Source organism: Nyctereutes procyonoides, unplaced genomic scaffold (assembly GCF_905146905.1).
Source record: "Nyctereutes procyonoides isolate TBG_1078 unplaced genomic scaffold, NYPRO_anot_genome, whole genome shotgun sequence".
NCBI classification, from domain to species: Eukaryota; Metazoa; Chordata; class Mammalia; order Carnivora; family Canidae; genus Nyctereutes; species Nyctereutes procyonoides.
Genome location: NW_026575140.1, coordinates 66,946,712 through 66,967,235, shown reverse-complemented (window position 1 = coordinate 66,967,235; position 20,524 = coordinate 66,946,712). Strand labels below are relative to the sequence as shown.

Genomic DNA, 20,524 nt, shown 5'->3' with positions numbered 1-20,524 from the left:
TATGAGTCACTAAGATTAGATCCTACTTTCTACAGGACGACATGAAACAGAGTAATTAACAGGTTGTAAATTAGATTGAATCGTGAAATTGCCACTATCCAACATCTTTGACCTATAAAAGCAACATATTTATATCAATACTATGAAAAAACAGTGGACTGAGTAGGGGCAAATATGAGGATGATAACGGGGTAAGAAGGTCAGAAAAAGTCTCTGTAAGAGGTGGCTTGTAAGGTGCCCCCGAAAGAAGAGAAGGCCAGCTGCTGCTTTTCTTTTATTTAAATCAGGATGATAAACACAAACGTGGGAGGGATCAAAGGAGTGCCCAGGGCCTTATGGGGATGATGTATCCCCTGAATCCTTGGACTCTGAGTAGCCCAGCAACATCTCATGTGGGAGGCCCACTGTTGCTGTACCTTCTGGTTTTCCAAGATAAACTAGAAAGTAGCTTTGTAAAAAAAAAAATATATATATATACAAAGAATAATGCTTAAGATAAGCTGAAATATAATTTTTATGTGAAATCTAAATTTTATATGTCAGGTACTTCAAAAAGTTTAGAAAATGTTTTGTAAACCGAGCAATGTATCTGCTTGCTGGAAGTGGCCACTGGACACTATTATCTTTGCTGTAAAGCATACCAGGTAGAAGGAACACCATATGCAAAGACAAGAATCAAGAGAAGGTTTGACTTGTTGAAGGAACAGAAAGGAGAGCCGTCTGTCTCCAGAGCTGAGTGAGCCCAGAGAGGGGAGTATTGTACGGGGTGAGATGGGACAGGAGCCGGGTCCCAAGGAGCTCACAGAGGTCTGTGGGCAGGCATGCAGGTGTGGATTTGGTGTGCACACAACCAGCACATACCCTGGGGCTGCCCAGGGTGGCATCTGCCCAGAGGAAAGGATCCCTTCCCCAATCCACACAAAGATGTCCTAAATGCCACAGGTGTCCTTGAAGATTGGTGCACGGTTCCATCTCACAGCGGAGTCAGCTGCCTGAAGGCACCACAGGAGTGTAGTTTGCCTCTGGGTTTGGTTTTTGAACCGGAAGCCCGGATCCTTTTTACTACAAAACACTGACTACTTTCCCAGTTGAGATGTGTTTACATGACAGCACCCTTTGGTGGGTTTTCTTGTCCGCACAACTCCAAGTGGATGCATCCAGTGATTTAAAGGCCTAAGAAGAATGCTTTAAATATGGAGTTGAGTAACAGTGACCTAAAGATCAGACCCCATGACGTTGAAGACCAGACTTACTTGCTCAGCTGTTTTTGTTTTTTAAAGATTTAATTCATTTATCCATGAGAGACGCAGAGAGACAGAGAGGCAGAGACACAGACAGAGGGAGAAGCAGGGTCCCTGCAGGGATCCTGACGTGGGACTCGATCCCAGGTCCAGGATCACGCCCTGGACTGAAGGTGGCACTAAACCGCTGAGCTACCCGGGCTGCCCCTTGCTCAGCTGTTTTGTGTGGGCTGGTAACACCAACCTGCCAAGAGTTCAGTGCTCTCATTTCCAAGATAAGGTGACTGTCACTTAAAGTTGAAATACATGATGTACTCTTGTAGAGGTGAGAACTCATCCTTTTCTTTTTACTGAGTGTTAAAGCCTTGGGAATGAAAAGAAAGATGGATGCTCAAGGGATCTCAGACATCCAGAGGAAAGTGAATCTCAGAAGTGAAAATGAATAGGGATAGAAATTGGCTTTCTCAGCCATGCAGTGGGGGTTGGATAAAATTTTCAGGAGCTCAGTGAGCAGGTCCTTAGTGATAAGAGCTAAACTTAGTCTGGAAAAGATTCAAGAGGTTGAGGATCAGAGGGAAGAAGGCTCTTGCGAGGAGACTTGCATTCCAGGGAAGAGAAGAAGGCAGCCGCAGTGTAAAGCCCAGAAAGTGAAATCCATCATTCAAGAGAGCCTGACAGGTGAGGTTAACACCCGAGTGAACATCTGCAGGAGGAGATGGCTAAGTTAGCTTTCAGAACTCAGTGTGATAGTGTTTCATTAAAATTCATCAGTCACTTCTTTGTCATTTATTAGAATATTTGAAGAGAGAAAGCATAATTAACATTTTCCAGATGCTCTATGTGGGTTATTTGATTTGCTTTGTAGATAAAAGTGGGTCTGATTTAACTTTCCTTATGATTCTTTGAGCTATTAGATTTTTGCCTGCAGAATTAAAATGAAAATTGTATTTTTAAAAGAAATCACTGTGATTGCTTATATTTTGCTTTCAGATTGGTAGATTCTAATTATCGAATAAAAGCAGAAGTTGGCAAACTCTTTCTGTACAGGTCCAGGTATTAAATATTTTTTACTTTATAGGCCAAATAGTTCCTGTCACAATGGCACAACTCTGCTATTGTAATACAGAAAGAGCTAAAGCCATGGTAAATGAATGAGGAAGGCTGCCTTCGAATAAAACTTTATATGTGGGGCATGTGGGTGGCTTAGTCCCTTGAGCTTAAGACTCTCCAGTTAGGCTCAGGTCATGACCTCAGGGTCCTGAGATGGAGCCCCACATGGGGCTCTGTGCTCAGTGTGGAGTCTGCTCCTCCCTCTGTTCATATGTGCTCTGTCTCCCTCTCTAAATAAATAAATCTTTATTTAAAAAGAACTTTATATATGGACACTGTAATCTGAATGTTACTTAATTTTTATATATTATGAAATATTTTTCTTTTGATTAAAAAAATGTATGTTAACATCATGATCTCTTCAAAAACAGATAAGGGAGCTAGATGTGGTCCATGAGCCATGGTTTGCTGACCCCTGAAATTAAAGGATTTGAAAGTCCTGTTTTCCAAAGGCCAGTGGTGTGATTTTCCTGTCTAGAATTTTATTTGATTATAGAAGGGTCTTATTTTGCTGGAATGAAAGTGTTTGGTTTTTTTTTTTTTTTTTTACACATTTGAAAAACTTTCAGCAGTAGTTCTCACAAGCATGCATCGGAATCACCTGGAAAGTTTGTTTAAAACGCTGATAGCAGGGCCCCTCCCCAAATGCCTGATTCAGTGAATCTCCATGGGGCCTAGGAACTTGCATTTTTAGCAGGTGAGGCTGATGCTGCTGTTCTGGAACCCCTCATGAGAAGCACTGACCGAGGGAAGATGTGCCCAACACTGTGGGAATCATGTGGTTGCATTTATTCAGTGTCCCTAGAATGACCATTGAGTTTTCCACCTAGATGGTTTCTTTAAGACCTTCACAATTCTGATGGTTTAAAGGCCAAAGATAATGGTACCAAATCTGTAACTTTCCTGTTGTATTTTCCTCCATTAATATCTGTTTTAAACCCTTAAAAACTAGAGAAGATCTTACCAGAGTGTTAGGGAAAGAAAGGGTTCTTGGAGATATATAAAGGAATATATATATATGTATATATATATATATATATACAGTCTTATATATTACTTATATATTAATATATATTACTTATATATTACATATATACATATATATATTCTTATATATTACTAAATTATTATTAAAACACATTATAATATTATACAGATGACCCCTTGTATGACATGGGAGCTCAGGGTACCAGCCCCCTGCTCAGCTGGAAATCCATTTGTAACTTCTGACTCCCCCAGAACTTAACTACTAGTAGTCTACTGTTGAGTGGAAGCTTTACCAGTAACAGTTGTTTAACACATATTTTATATGTATTACATACTGTGTTCTTACCATAAAATCAGCCAGAGAAAAGAAACTGCTATTAAGAAAATCATAAGGAAGGAAAATACATTTACAGTACTGGACTGTATAAAAAAAATCCACATGTAAGTAGACCTGCATGGTTCAAACCACTATTGTTCAAGGGTCAGTGTGTATATATGTGTATATTATATATATTATAATATATATATATAATAGATACTTGTGTATCACTAGTTTTTTTAGGGGGGGAAGGGCTAAGGGAGGGAGAGAGGGAATTCCAGAACAGAGCCTGATGCTGTGGGTTCGATCTCACAACCCTGTGATCATGACCTGAGCCGAAATCGGGAGTCAGATACTTAAGGGACTGAGTCACCCACGTGGCCCTCGTGTATCAGTTTTAAAAATAGTACACTGCCAGCAACTTTGACATTCTGGAGCCCTCCTTTTCACATCAAGTCTTCCTGTGAGTTTCACTGTGTTTGTTATCCACAAGCAATATAATGTCTGGTTTACGTGATGTCTAGTTTTGCATGAATATGAACTTTATATAGTTTTATCACACAGACATACACACATCCATTTTGGTGACTATAGCATCAGTTCATTCATTCTCACTGCTGTGAGTGTATTCATCTTATGAGTATACTATGATTTACGCATTCCCCTGATGATGGACATTTGTCTTGTTTCTAGTATTTTTTTACTTTACAAACAATATAGGCATAGATTTTTTGGTACATGTTTCTAGTTAATGTGAGCAATAGTATCTCTGTGGCTGAGACCTAGGGAGGGGAATTATTCAGTTACAGGGTAGGTACATTTTCAACTTGACTATGTAGCCATCAGAGTAAAGGTACTTCCACATCTTTACCACACATGATAGTCCTAGAATTTTTAAACTCTGCCAATTTGAGAGGTTTAAAATGGTATCATACTTGTGTTTTTAATTTGCATGTTCCTGATTATTAATGTAATTGAGAGTTTTTCTCATTTATGGGCTTTTCATGTCTCTTCTTCCTTGAAGTGACTTTGTGTGTGTGTGTGTGTGTGTGTGTGTGTGTGTGCTCATTTTTTGTTACCTTCTTGATCTAAATGCTTCACAGAATTTCTTTATATTTTGGTTATTAATCTTCTGACACTTAAATGTTTTACAGTTATCTCCTTCTAAGTTGTACCTCGTCTTTTCATCTTTTTATTTTTTTGATGGAGAAACTTTTAAATTTTACTGTAGCTCAATTTATACATCTTTTTTTCTTAGAATTTTGTGGCAGGTTTTTTTGATGTGTATCTTATTTAAGAAATTCTTACTTTCCTGGAGGTCATGAAGGTATTCTGCATTTTTTTCTAAGAGTTTTGCATTTTTAAGTTTTCTTCTACATGTTTGGTTATTTTTACACTTGAGTCTTTAGTCCAGCTAGAAGTAACTTTGGGTATGGTATAAAGTGTGGATCCATTTTTTTCTAGCTGGATAACCAGTTGTGTAATACTTTATTTGACAATCCATCCCTCTCCTACTGAGGCAGATGCCCAACTGCTGAGCCACCTGGGCTGCCCTGTTCCAAAGGTCTTATTAATAGCCTTAGCTAGTAACATGTCTTAATATCTGGCAGAGCTTTATTTTTTCTCCACCTTGTTTTAATAATAAATTCCTGACTAGTGGGCAGCCCGGGTGGTCCAGCGGTTTAGCGCCGCCTTCAGCCCAGGACCTAATCCTGGAGACCCGGGATAGAGTCCCACGTCGGGCTCCCTGCATGGAGCCTGCTTCTCCCTTTGCCTGTGTCTCTCATGAATAAGTAAATAAAAAATCTTAAAAAAAAAATCCTGACTAGTTTTTGGGCCTTTGTTCTACTACATAAATTTTATTGTATTTTAAGTAGTCTCTACATGCTGCCTGGGATATGAACTCACAACCCTGAGATCAAGAATCGCATGCCCTACCCAGCCAGACCCCCCCTTCTACAACACACATTTTAGAAATCATCTTTTTTTTTTTTTAAAGACTTATCTCAGAGAGAGGGTGCACAAGAGTGGGGTGGGTCAAAGGGAGAGGCCGACTCCCCTGCTGAGCAGGGCTTGACCCTGGGATCACGAGCCAAAGGCAGACACTTACCTACTGAGCCACCCCGGTGCCCCAGAAATCATTTAAATTGGGGGCACTGGGGTGGCACAGTCGGTTAAACATCCAACTCTTGGTTTCAGCTCAGGCAGGTCCTGACCTCAGGGTTGTGAGATGCAGCCCCAGGTTGGGCTCTGTGTGAGCACAGACTCTGTTTAAGACTCTCTCCTCCTTCTGCCGCTCCCCACTGCACCACTCACTCTCTCTTTAAAATAAATAAATCTTTTTTAAAAAGATCAGTAAAATTGTATGGGAAAAAAAAAACTTCTGTTTGGAAATGGATTAATAGTAATTGATATTAATTAGATTCATTTGGGAAGAAGATACATCTGCACGATATTATATATCCCTAATTAGGAACATGTAATAGTTTTCCATTTATTGAGGTTTTCCATAATGCCTTTCAGCGAAGTGTAAATTTTTGCATTAAGATCCTCTGTGCCTTTTGTTGGATTTACTATTAAGCATCTTCATTTTTATTATCTTCTAAGAGTTACATTTTAAAATTACCTGTGGCTGGCCTGTAGAAATGAAACTGATTTTTGTTTGCTGACTCTATATTCAGGAGCCTCGCTTATTCTTGTTTCTAATAATGACAGTTCTCAATCTGGCTTCTCAAGCCATATAACCTTTCTTTCTTTGAGCTGACTTGACTGAAATTTTCAGTACAGTGTCGGGCGTAAGTGACATCTCATTTCTGATTTAAGAGGAATGCTTCTAACATTCCTAATGTTTGCCACTCCATGTTTGCTCTAGCTTTTTGTTTCATGCCCTTTATTGGGTTGATAAAACTTCCTTTTATATACATATGCCTATTTTGCTATAGTTTCTTTTTAAATAAAGATAAGGTTTAAAAATTTATCAAGTGCAATTTCTGTGTATATCGAGATAATATGTTCATATGCTTTAAAAAAAGTTTTTTTTTTAACATACTGAATTAGATATTCTAATGTTTTTACGTTTGTGTTCCTGGGATAGCTTGATCTATCTCGCAAGTCCTAACCTGTGAGGGCGCTCTACAGATCGTGAATATCCTGCCCCTCCATAGGTAGGGACCCCCTTCTGCCCCCTCATGGGTTGCTGGCTTCAACCAAGTTATTTTAATCTCATGGTGCCACCTGGCGGCAAACTTTGAAATTTCTGACTTGATATCTTCCTGCTTCTTTTAGAGAAATAGATGGATATAGTTTCTTTTTTTTTTTTTTTTTTTTTTTTTAATTTTTATTTATTTATGATAGTCACAGAGAGAGTGAGAGAGGCAGAGACACAGGCAGAGGGAGAAGCAGGCTCCATGCACCGGGAGCCCGACGTGGGATTCGATCCCGGGTCTCCAGGATCGTGCCCTGGGCCAAAGGCAGGCGCCAAACCGCTGCGCCACCCAGGGATCCCTGGATATAGTTTCTTTTGTTAATATTGACACCCGTCATTTAATTCCATTTTCTTCCTTGTCCCGTATATTTATCACATTTACTCCCCCATCCTCCTTTTCATTTGCTTTCCCAAACTTCTTCAGTGTACTCGTGTGAGTCATTCTTTTTTTCCTTCCTTAGTTTTCTTTTTTTTCCTTCCTGTTTTTCCTTTTATTCCTTTATGAGTGTCAGTCATATCTCAATTATGGTTGATCATGGTAAAAGTAATGCTTATGACTAAGGGGAAAAATATAGCACATTTTAAAAAAATAAAACCTCACTGAAAAAAAAATAAAACCTGATACAATAAAGTTCCAGCTCTCAAATTTCAAGTACTACTTAGTCATCTAATTAATTCTGCCCAGTTTAACATCAAGCTCAAGTATTATAAGAAAAATCTAAAAAATGTTTTAAAACTGTTAATAAGTTTCATTGTTTCTGTGTTCCTTTATTACTAGCTTTGACAAATTTGGGGTTTCTACTGTATTTTACTACAAAGCCTCGGTTTTTCATTATGGGTTAAAGCGTCTGGAATCTGAACTACTATTGATCCCTGTGGGAAACAGCCCAGTGCAGATGCCCTTCTGGCATATAACTGATCTATAAGGGCCGACCACTAACCACATCTCCAACTGCTTGAGCCACAGCGTAGAAAGTACCGTAGGCACTATTGTGCCCAGAGAACTTGCACGTGGATAAGCTTGGCTGACCTGGTGGTTTCTTTGTAGAGTTCATTGCAAGCTCGTTTTTAGTGTCTATGAGGGCTATTCCTGAGAATGGCAGGAGGGTCAGCTGAAGAAGACAGACCAGAGACAGTGGGGCTGAAACTGGTCTCTCTGACCACCACTGGGCCACAGGGCTGTGAGAGAGATCCTTTGCCTTAGCCCACCCCAGTCTTTTAGCAGGTAGGTGTAGCCTCTTGAAAATTCACTTAATCACAGACATCACTGAGGCGCCTGGGTAGCTCATGCAGTTAAGCAACTAACTCTTGGTTTTGTCTCAGGTCGTGATCTCGGGTCATGAGATCAAGCCCCACATAGGGCTCTGTGCTCAGCATGGAGTCTGCTTGGGACTTTCCCCTTCCCCCCCTCCTCTCTTTCTCTCTCAAATAAATAAATAAATCATAAAAAAAAAAAAAGGATAGCCACTAATGATTTCAAAGGAGGCACCACCAAGTATTAGGGGCCTGTAAATGGTTGGTGCCCAAAGGACATTTTAGTAGTGCCTAGATTAATCACGAGAGAACCTTAAATATAAAATCTGGTCAGCATGATTCTAATGCTTAAAAATCTTTGGTGTGTATGACTTTGAGATCCATCATTCTTCCTGTGAAACCGATTGGTTTGTGTGGAGTGGCTACAACCATTAGAATTCGAGCATCCATTTTAAAAGGAAGTGGTCAAGGTATTCTTGTTTCCACATTGTAATAGTGAAGATTCAAGACTGGATTGAAAAGACAAACAGTTAATACTTAAGGGAGAAGATTGCTTTGGCACTTTGCCCCGCAGGCCCTCCCGGATCCAGAGTGACCAGAGTGCTCCTGTTGTTCTGTGCTGTTTCACTTCCTTCTGTGTTCTTTTGCTAAATGTTTCCTAACCCCTTCATGTCTCTTTTGAAAGGTGGGGACCCAAACTGTATGCCTTGTTCCAGATGCGCTCTTGCCAAAGCAGTATAAAGCAAATGTAACGTTACCCTCGCTAGGTAAGTACCACTGGCGGCCACGGCCGCCCACCTGTCCCTGATACCTGCCACACCTCTCCCCTGCCGGGTAGAACCCAAATCTGTGCGTCCACTCCCCAGAGCCTTTATTCTAGCTGCATGAATCCCCAGTCAGAGGAGCCCACCCACAGCAAGCCCTCCCATTACAACATCTAGCTCCACCCCCTTCCCGGTTCTTTCTCTGTTTACCTCTCGTGGGCTTTCTGCCAATCAAGAACATCTTCCTCCAATTTAATAATTTTGACGTCAGATAAATGAGATTTTTTCTGTAATCCATGTGAACGGATGGGACATGCTACTTTAGACTGTTCTTTTTTGTGATGTGGAGTATTATAGGGCAAGTTCACACAGATAACACTGCTGCTGGGAGGCTTTTTCTTATCTAAAAAAAAAAAAAATTCGGGGCAGCCTGGGTGGCTCAGTGGTTTAGCACTGCCTTCAGCCCAAGGTGTGATCCTGGAGACCCGGGATCGAGTCCCACATCAGATTCCCTGCATGGAGCCTGCTTCTTCCTCTGCCTGTGTCTCTGCCTCTTTCTGTGTCTCTCATGAATAAATAAATAAAATCTCTAAAAAATGAAATAAAATTAAAAATTCAGATGTACTTAAAAATGAAGATTATACATTTATATATATATTTATACATATACATATGTATATACATATACATATATACATGTATATATACATTATATAATGTATATGTATATACACATTATATATAAATAATGTATATATACATGTATATATGTATATATACATTATATATAAAACATATATACATTTTATGTATAAATATATACATTTATATATATATATGTATATATAAATAAAGCTAGAATTGGCTCATTAAGCCAGATTAGTGTTATGCATTGATCTCAGTTTGGAAATATTTTAAAATCATTGACCACGATTACCTTGAAGCAGGCTGTTTTAAAATTCTCTAATTTCTTTAGTAGAGACTGTTCTGACTCATCCCATTTATAAATAAAACCATGACAGTAAAGTTTACCTTGTCCATCTTGAATGATACATTTGAGTTCCCCAAAATTGCTGATTAATCCCCCTCAAGTTCTATAAACCCATCTCTAGCTGTATGAGAATATTGAGGTAATACTTTAAGGTGTAGAATGAATGTCTCTAATAACAATATTATCTTTTAGATTTTTTTAAGCGACATAAAAAATGATCAGCCCAGGGTAGGGATTTTTAGAAATGATTTGCTTCTTTAGCCTTGAATTTTGGATTTCCTTGAAATGAGTTTCATATCCTGTGAGCATCTCTGACATTCCGTGACATCACCAAAATATTACCACTGTGTCAGAGTCCACGTGAAAGGGCTGGTGACACATCTGTCATTGTTCTGGAAGTGGTGTGGCTGACTGTAAAATGGGAGAATCTAATTAGTCTTATTCCTGGGATCTCAGCTGGAATCCTTACTTCAAACATGTTCTTAACATTCTTTACATAGCTACAAGCAATACTCTTTTTAGCTACTTGCCTTTACACCATTTCTTCCAATGCAGGACTTGACATAACTCTTTCTATTTTGTTTGCTGATGGGTAAAAGCCCCCACACTGAAATGTATCTGATGTTTTGTAATTTTTTCCTCATTGGTTGTCATTTGTTAATGTTTTTGCTTTTTAGAGTGAACTCTTTCAATGAGTTTAACTCTGTGCTCTTGTCATCAGAAGTAGGAAAAGAAAATTTCTGCATGACTCACCAGAAAAGTCAAGATCAAATGACAGAGATTTTTGAATTATCCAGAGATGAATTGATAAAAGGATCCAAGGAGTTGGCAGTGGCCACATACTTCAGCTTGAAATGTCACATAGCTGGCAGCCTTGGAAGAGCTGATGGGCCCCCCTATGGCTGATTACAATGCTATTGACCCAAGAGGAAGGACAGGGACTTCCAAATGGTTTTTCTGGTCCTCTTCCCACCATCCTTAGGATTTCTCGGGCAGAATTCTCATCCAGTCTTCCTTGTGGCTCACCTATGGGATTATGGTGATGAGGAATTAGAGGGACATCCATAACCATGGACAAGTGAGAGCTGGCTGGTTTCTGCAGGGATAGAGGCCCTACAGCCTCGCATTCCAGGGATACAAATTGCCCATCATCCCCAAAGGCCTCTGATGGTTTGGGGTGTTCAGACTCCCAGGCCTCTGGCTCTCATCCTTGAGGCCCTGTCTTTCCCTGAGGTGCCAGGTCGATTTGAGCCCAGGACACTGGGTTAGAACAGATATGAAGACCCTCCCACTGGACCCTGAAATGGGAAGTGGCCCGGGGTGGGGAAGGCAGTGCTGCTGTAGGTGAGGTGAGCTCACCCCTCCGGCACACCTGCCTGCCAGGCTGCTCAGCTGGATCTCGTGATGCCTGTCACAAAGGTTTAGGGAACTGTGACATGAAAGGGAGTGTGTTTCTGCCACGGTCCCAGATCCACTTCACAATTCTGGGTCTGATTGTTGCCAGGTCCTCTGTTAGATCCACTGTGGGATCATGACAGTGGCTGGGGTGAGGTCCGAGTGGAGGCTGGGCAGCCCCTCTGCTGTGGTACAGCCTGTATTCCCTGAGTGTCCTGAGCGCTCCGGCCCCACTTCATGAGTCAGCAGTGCACTCCACTGTGCATGGTTCTGCGTTACCTGTGAAATGTGGGAAGATGTCTGGGGCCCTCTTTAGCCAGTAGGATCATATTCCAGTTTAGTCGTCTTCCTTCTTGCCTCACGCTCCTGTCCGCTCTTCTTCATGCAGGTCCCTGGCGTCTGATACACAGCGAGCTGTAGGACGAGGACATGCCAAGACATGCCTGCCATCCCGAATGTGTACATTCCCCCAAATCTGGACTCTTAGCCGGAACCAGATGGATGAGCATCACTTCCACCTGGGCTCTGGCTGATGGTTCTCTTCACGTCTCAGTTTCCTGTTGGTTTTCCCTCTTTTGCTGTTCTGTCTCTCTCTCCAACCTCCCCCTCCCCCCATGGCCTCTCCTGGGGACAGACCTTAGGAAGGTGGGCTGGGATTGGGACTTGCCCCGCTGCACCTGCAGCCCCAGGCCTGCGCCCACTGCATCCCGTCCTCAAGGCACCGCCCTCTACAGAGATGCCTAAGGGCATTTGCTTCTGAGAACCCACTTTTTTTCTGCATGACTAGCTTGTAAAGAAGGAGGGATACATGGAGACAATTTCCAAGAATTGCCCACTTTTTCAGAAAATGTACGTGACCTAGTTTTGGCTTTGAACTGAGAGCAAACTGAGTGGCGTACAGGTCTGTTTACTTGTGCACATGTGTGGAATCTGGAGAACTCAATGCAACATTCCCTTTCCTGTCTGGGCTGTTTGTATAATTGTACATAAATGTAGCAATAAATACATTCTAATAAATACATTCTAACATCAGCCAGGGGGGCGTTCCTTTCCTCCTGCCCCTGCATCCTCCTATCTGGTTCTCATCCTCTCTGATTTCACAGAGCCAGTGTTTGGAGAAGGAAGCTTGGGGAGTATGGTGGTGGAGCTGGGATGTGAAGCAGCATTATTAACTCACTAAGTGGCACTCTTCCTGGTGCTCTGGGGTGGCTCGAATGTCCAAGGCCTGGACCTCTGAGGATCGGGTGGCAGCTTGCACGGTGAGCAGCTTTAACAGTCCCTCTAAGAATGTGCTGCTCTACAGTCAGAAGGCAGACACCTGTAAGCACAGAGTTACCTCATAAAGATTTTCAGAAAAAACGTGCAAAATATGCCACATGATTTGCACTTTGTCCATCTGTCTCTGATATTTTTCTTTCTTTTTTTTTTGTTTTTGATGTTTTTCAAGGGCACTAGCCGAGTTTTAGAAACAGTGTCCTCCTAAAGGGGACACGTAAGTAAATAACCTGTTTATCTTGCAGAGATAATGCTTTTGTCAGATCAAGGAGGATTTGCTCCCACACTGGTCTCATGATTTATTTGAAATCTTTGGTTATCAGGCATTTTTACAACTTAAAAGAGAAATCACATACATTGCTATGGTTTCTCATCAGATTGCTGTTTCTCAGACTCCTCCTTGATTTCTAAGTGGAAATCCACGTAAAATGAATACGTAAGAATGTAACATCTTCAGCCCCTGGGGTGCAGTGGAAGCTGCCTGTCCTGGGCCAGCATGTGGAAAACCACTTGTCATGTTAGAACTACGTAGACTGAGCTGAGCGCCTGAGGAAATCACGAGGTGGAGCCCTCTGAGCCCCTGATCAGATAACCATCCGGACGGTTGTGCCAGGCTGTCTTTCACCTTTCCATGGACCCTGTGGCTCAGGATCCCTGGGTGAAGAGGGCACGGTGCGGGTACCCCCGTGGGAGAACTCGGCACAGACCTCGTCTACACACAGACACAGTGTAGCCAGGACAGGGGTGGGTGTTAAAAAGATACGTGACAAATGATCAGTTGCCTCTGGTGAGAGTGTGACAACACATAAGCCTCGTTAGAATGTGGTGTAGCCACGAGTTCCTCAGCTCTGGAGGCTGGGGATCCCCCCACCCCTCTGCCCCCAGGTCTCAGGCCTGGGCGGGCAGGCTCTGTCTCTGCTGGGGGGTCAGGGCCTGGCTGCATTCCTCCAGCCTCCTGTGCCCCATTCATCTGCCGGAAAATGAGCTGTTTGCACTGAATAATTTCTGAGATCCTTTCTGTTCCCTGAGGCTCTCCTCCCCCAGGGAAGGGAAGCATACCTCTACTGCTCCAGGGCCAGGTCGTGGGGAGGGTGAAAAACGGGCAATGGAGAGGCAGGAGAGAGGAAGGTGACACACTTTCAGATGCTAACAAGCTCAGTGAGGTGACTCCAAGTCAAGCCCCCCTGGCAAACCACTTCCAAGGAGCCACGGGACTGGCTCTCATGTCCAGCCGGGCGTCCCACAGGCTGGGTTTCTTCTCAGGCTCTTTTGCAGAGGGCAGGAGATGGCAGCTGACACCTGCCATTGGGCCAGACCGGTGGGAAGGGGAAGGCTCAGACCAAGAAGCCACTTTCTGGCGGGGGACACGGCCCACGCCCCCCAGAGAGGACGGCGCCATGAAGTGCTCCTCTTGGGCCTTGGCAAGTGCTGGACTTGGTCGGTCCTCACAGGGGGGTAGCAACCCAAAGGGAGAAAAGCTGGCCACTTCAGTCACCAATCGTCCACAACACGATGGGTTGGGCACAGGCTGGTGGGGGCCGCCTCGTCCCTCGCATCGGGCACCACACTCCTGCGCTCGGCGCCCGCCTCCCGTTCAGACTGGTGGGTTTGGAGCCCAGCGAGGGGGGGCTCCCAGGGCTCGCCTCCCCTCCCCGCGGTGGGAGCTGGCTCTCTGCAGGGAGCTCAGCTGCCTCTGCGCCTCTGGCCCTCGTTTCCAAGGAAGGCCGGTCCCCGCGTGAGGGCGAAGCGTGTCCAGCGGTGGCCCAGCAGCCACCGCCCAAGCCCGCGCTCTGCAGCACCAGCTGCATCTGTGAGAAAGGGGACCTGCCGGCCTCCAGCTGCTGATTCTCTCACTTTCATTCTCCACGAATTACAGCCCTTCTCACTTTATCATGCATCCTGATCACCTGGAGGATTTGTTAGAACACAGATGCTGGGCTCTGCTTCCCGAGTCTCTGCTCCCCGGGTAGGCGGGTAGGCGGGTAGGCGAGGGGATGGAGAGTTTGCGTCTCTGGTACATCCCCAGGTACACAGCCCAGCTGTGCCTGGCTGTGGGCGGGGGGGGGGGGGCTGTATTTAGAGGCAGAGCACTGGGCTGGGAGAAAGCTCTGTTTAAGGGCCCCCTCCATCTCGAGGACCGAATGTTCTCCTGGCCTCTGAGTCAGCGGGGCGTCCTTGACTAAACCGGAGCCGACAAACCTTCTCTGGTCACTGTGAGTAACTCCAAAAATCAATATCCTCTTTTCGCCCGCGGCCTTGGGGAGGAACAAATGGTTATAAATTACACTCATTTCTGTTCTAAGTAGAACATGCGATGAATCAATGCCAGCCATAAATCAGCCCCGAAATGCCAATGTGGAAGAGCATCTGGGAGCCTCTTGCAGCTCTCCTTTGATAAGAGCGTGTAGGGCTCTGCGCAGAGGCACTTAGGGCCCGCAGTAATGACGAAGCTCGTGCATTTTGAGAACCTTTCCCTGAGCTGTGACACCCGCATTAGCATATCAGTGGACAGTCTGAAGAGCCTTCCAGAAACTGCATGTACCAGTGGGATGAACGCAGGACCAGAAAGAAAACATTTATCCCCCAAAGTCTCGCTGGCTTTTCTCAGCCACTAGGCCCCCCCACCCCCTTCAGGTAAGTGCTCTCTCGGACCCTGCCGGGGGAGAGAGGCTTCACCCTTTGCTGCCTCCCGGGGATGCACTCATTCAGCATGTCTTCTTTAGGGGCTGGTTTCTCCCACTTAAAAACTCAGAGTTCTTAAAAATCACTGTCCGCCATCTGCCCTGCTGACTTGGGCCCTGTCCAGCCTGGTCCTGCCCTGGCCCACCCCTGCCTCCCACCCTGCCCCCACCCCACCCCTCTCATCACCCCTTTCCGTGGGTGCGGCTGGGCCAGGCCCCCGCACGGACCCTGGCAGCGCCCACACCTCCGAGGCTCATCCTGGTTCTGGTGTCTTTGGGCCGTTTTGTTCCCCATAGTTCTGTGGGGACCCATCGGCCCTGTCCCCACACAGAACACGCGGTCCTTCAGGCGCCACCACAGGGGTCAGGGCCTGGGGGCCCAGGAGTGACACCCGCCTCTTCTCGCCTTTCCCTGGTCAGAAGTAGTGCCACCTCCCCACGGCCGGGCCGGGCCCGCTCACCCTGGCCACTGGCCGCGTCTGTCCGCAGCAGCAGTCCTCGGCCTCGACGGGCTCTCACCCAGGGGGTCTGCGTGCCCCCTGCCCCGGGGCACTGACTGCGTGTGGACACGCGGGTGTGTGAGGCCCTGGCATCTGGGGGGGGGCCAAGGCAGGACGCCCCCCGGGAAGTGTCCCGGGGCCTGATGGGGACCCTGCCCGGGGCGACCCTTGTGCCCGGGGCTCGCGTCCCCTCCCCGAGACCACCACCCCGTGCAGCCGCGGCCCCCAGGGACACGAGAAGGAATGACAGGCAGAAGCGAGCAGGTGGTGGAGGGGTGGCGGGAGCAGGGGCCTGAGGCCTCTGGGCGAGGCCTGGTGCCTCACCTCGCGTTCGGCGCCCTCACGTTCCTGGGTGGGGGCCAGCCCGAGGTGCGCCACCAGCCTCACCAAGCGCGGGACCCCTCTCGGCCGGGTCCTCCCAGCCGGCTGGCCCTACCGACTGACATGAGCCTCCCTTGAAGTCCAAGTCCACCGTTTTCTCCTGTGTGACTGGGGGCAGCTGCTTTAACCTCTCTGGACTGAAGTCTATACACCTATAAAGGAATGGATTGATTTTTATTACCCATATTTTTCTCCCCAGATGACGTCTGTAGCTGCTCAGAAACCCATTTTTGGTTCCTTTTGGCTTAAATGAACTGAGCGCTGGTGGTTGTGTACTGTTCCCTGGGGGCAGCCTGCTCTCCTCGCCCTGGGCAGCTTGTTCTAGAAAGTACCCCAGGTAGAGCAGAAGAGACCTGGTCTGAGCTCTGACGAATGCCTGCGCCCGGCAATGAGGAAGAAGGTTCCCTGAGAGCAAACCCGCTCTGACTTATTCCGTCCACAGCATGTAGGACCATCGCTGTGTGCGGGGCCAGGGAGGGTGCAAGTGACAAGTGGATTGGACGCTGCAGCCTGTCCTCCAGGGGAGCCGCTTACCCCGCGAGCCTCGCTGCTGTGTCTCATCCCACCGTCTGTCCTCGCTCCGGTCTGGCCTCGTCCTGAGGCAGCCAGGAGGTCGAGGGGTGCTTTGAGAGGGACAAGGAGAGGCCCAGGGTATATGGAGGGTCATGAGACCGATGGCTTATACCCAAATCATCAAGAGTTGACTGTGGGGTATGTCCTGAGTCTGCATCTAGGGTGACTAACATCTGAGGGTACAAGCTGCCTTTTTCTCCGGGTGGCCGCCATGGGTGGTAGAGCTGATGATCTTCCTGTGCCCTATTATCTACCACCTTGATGTGTGTGGCCCCCAGGCCCTGGATGCCTCCCTTTCCTTGCTCTGTTGGGGAATGTTGCTGAGCTCTGGGTAGCATAGTCCAGGTCCTGATGGGGCCCATTGTCCTCTGGGGATACCCTTCTGATTCATACGTCAGACACTAGGGTATGGAGCCATGGCCCCCTTCCTTGACGAGCCCCGAGGCTCTCCCACCCAATCTCCTCTGGGCCTTCTGCTTCTTGCCCATGCACCCACCCTTGCCTCCTGCCGGGATGAGGTAGCAGGGGGTCCTGAGGAGCTGCTGGCTGTAAAGTAGCTCATGGCCTGAAAGCAGAGTTAGGACCCACAGCCCTGAGCCCCAGAGTGCGTGCAGGTGTGCGTAGTCCGGAGCCTGGCTACCACCTCAGCTGTGCTCACTCAGCCAGATCTAGACACGTTTTAAGGTAATGCCTGGAATGTGGCAACAGGAAATTTGTCCGTTGGTTCATCATGTATGTACTGAGCTTCAAATACATCAAGTCCCTGCCTTAATGGAGTCTACATTCCAGTACAGGGAGATGAACAGTGAACAAACTGCATGTTTAGTCAGACGGTGAGAATTAGTCTGGAGAATGGGGCAGGTCACAGGGAATGCAATTTTTAGAACACCTATTAATGAAACAGAGTTGACCTACAATTTTCTATTCATTTCTAGTGTATAACAGAGAGACTCCACAGTTCTAGACATTATGCAGTGCTCAACAGCATAAGCGTAGTTGCCATCTGTCACTATAAAACACTGTTAGGGTATTGCTGACTGTATTCCGTAGGCAGTCCTTTATATCACTGTGACTAATTTATTTTATAACTGGAAGTATGTACCTCTTAATCCCCTTCACCTATTTGCCGGTCCCACCATAAAACCCCCAACCTGGCAATCATGGTCTGTTCTGTGTTTATTTGTGTTGGTTTGTTATTTAGATCCCACATATCCCCAGATTCTCAACAAAGGTAAGAATTTCGCCCTCTTTATGGCTGAGCAATGTTCCATGGTATATATCCCAATGCTTCTTAACCATGTATTGATAGTCACAGGTTGCTTCCCTAATTGGCTAAGGTAAATAATGATGCAATAAACATATAGGATGTACATGATTTTTGAATTAGTGTTTTTTTTTTTTTAAAGCCAAGTCTCCTTTTTTTTTTTTAATTTTTATTTCTTTATCATAGTCACAGACAGAGAAAGAGAGAGGGGCAGAGACACAGGCAGAGGGAGAAGCAGGCTCCATGCACCGGGAGCCCGACGTGGGATTCGATCCCGGGTCTCCAGGATCGCGCCCTGGGCCAAAGGCAGGCGCCAAACCGCTGCGCCACCCAGGGATCCCTAGTGTTTTTGTTATATTTGGTAAATACACAGTAGTAAAATTACTGGATGGCATGAGATTTCTACTTTTAATTTTTGGAGGAACCTCCATACTGCTTTCCATGGTGTCTCCACCACTTGATGTGGTGCAAGAGGATTCCATTTTTTCCACATTCTGACCAACACTTGTTAATTTCACATTTTTGATACCAACCATTCTCATGGGGGGCACAGGGGGAAAAGTGATACCAAGTACTTTTCAATTCCATTTGTCTAATGATTAGTGATGTTGAGGATCCTTTCAAGTGCCTGTTGGCCATCTGTACGTCTTCTTTAGAAAAATGTCAATTCGGGTCCTCTGCCTGATTTGCCATTGGATCATTAATGGTTGGCTGGTTAGAATTGAATCATATCAGTTCTTGATAGATATTTTGGATATTAGGCCCTCACGGGAATCTATCATTTGTATCTCCCATTCAGTAGGTTGCCTTTTCATTCAGTTGGTTTCCTTCAATGTGAAAAAGCTTTTCATTTTGGTATAGTCCCTATCATTTATTTTTGCTTCAGTCTTCTTTAATTTTTATTTTGCCTGAGAAGGCATGTCTAGGAAAATGTTCCTGGGCTGACATCCAAGAGATCACTGCCTACGCCTTCTAGAAGTCTTATGGTTTCAGGTCTGACATTTAGGTCTTTAATCCATGGTGGGTTTATTGTTGTGCCTGGTGTCAGAATGTTTTCTTCTTTTGCAGGTAGCCCAACTCCATTTATTGAAGAGCCTGTCTTTCCCAGTTGTATGTCCTCACCTGCTTTGTCACAGATTGACCATGAGTGTGGGTTTATTTTCGGGCTGCGGTTCTGTTCCATTGACATATGCATCTTTTTGTGCTAATACCATACTGTTTTGACTCTGTTAGCTTTGCAGTAAACCTTGAAATCTGAGACTGTGACACGTCCAGCTTTGTTCTTTCTCCAGGTTGCTTTGGCTCTTTGGGGTCTCTTGCAGTTCCACAGACATTTTAGGATTGCTTATCTTGTAAGGAATGCTATTGGTATTTTGATACAGATGACTTGGAATCTGTAGGTTGCTTTTGGTAGGATGGACTTTGAACAATATTGGTCCTTTCCACGAGCATGGAATAGCTTTCCATTTGATAGTGTCTTCTTCGGTTTCCTTCCTGTGTGTTTTGTAGATTTCTGAGCACAGGTCTTGCACCTCCTTGGTCGAGTTGATGCCTAGGTATTTTGTTCTCTTTGATGCGATGGACCTGGAATCGTTTCCTTCATTTGTCTTTCTTCTACTCGGTGATTAGTGTATAGAAACCCAAGAGATTTCTGTGTGTGAATCTTGCATCCTACCATTTTCTTGAATTCACATCTTCTAATGGTTCTTTTGGAGGAGTCCTTAGAGTTTTCTAGGTATAGTATCATGTCATTTGCAAGAAGGGACAGTTTTACTTCTTCCTCAGCAATCTGGGTGCCTTTTATTTCTTCTCTTTGTGGGATTGCTGTGGCTAGGACTTGCAATACTATCTTGGATCAAAGTGGTGAAAGTGAACATTGTCATCTTCTCAATTTTGGTATTGGGTATGGAACACGTGGCTTTTATTAAACTGAGGTATGTTCCTTCAAAACCCACTTTTTTTGAGTTTTCATGATCAACTCATATGGAGTGTTGACATTGCTTTCTTGCATCGATTGAGATATTCACCTTTTCATTATCCTTCATTTTAATAAAATGTGGTATATTGTTTATTTTCTAATATCATCCTTGTATTTCTTGGAATAAATATGAATTGCTTGTGTTGAATGATTATTTTTAATATATTTTTGAATGTAGTTTGCTACTATTTTGTGGTTCGTGTATGTTTATCTGGCTTATTTGCCTGTAGTTTCTTTTATTGTAATGACTGTGGTTTTGGTCTTGGGTAATTTTTTTTAAGGATGTGTTTGGAATCCTTGTAAAAATTTTTTTTGAAATAGCCTGATAATAGAAAATAATTCTGCTTGAATTTTTCATTGCATTTGCTTCTTAACCCATAGGTCCCTGGACTTTTATTTGTTGAGTTTTTTGATCACCTGTTCAGTTTCATTACTAATTTTTCTGTTCATATTTTCCATTTTTTAAAGATTTTATTTTTATAATTTGTTTCCTTTTTGTTACTGAATATCTTAGCATATTTTTTAAAGTAGTCTCTTCAATGGTTTCTGTTTCTGTGGTGTCAAGTATTACTTTTGCTCTTTCATTTCTGAATTTATTGATTTTGT

General features: G+C 44.8%; 1 protein-coding gene across 1 annotated transcript in view; it reads left to right on the top strand.

Annotated features, from left to right (window-relative positions):
- Window positions 1-12,193, top strand: part of RDX (radixin) — a 151,293-nt gene extending 139,100 nt beyond the window's left edge. The window contains exons 16-17 of the mRNA XM_055304926.1: window positions 8,802-8,883; window positions 11,655-12,193. Of these exons, the coding sequence (XP_055160901.1) occupies window positions 8,802-8,868 (67 nt within the window). The 3' untranslated portion in view covers window positions 8,869-8,883; window positions 11,655-12,193. The remainder of the gene's footprint in view (window positions 1-8,801; window positions 8,884-11,654) is intronic.
- Window positions 12,194-20,524: the final 8,331 nt, after the last annotated feature.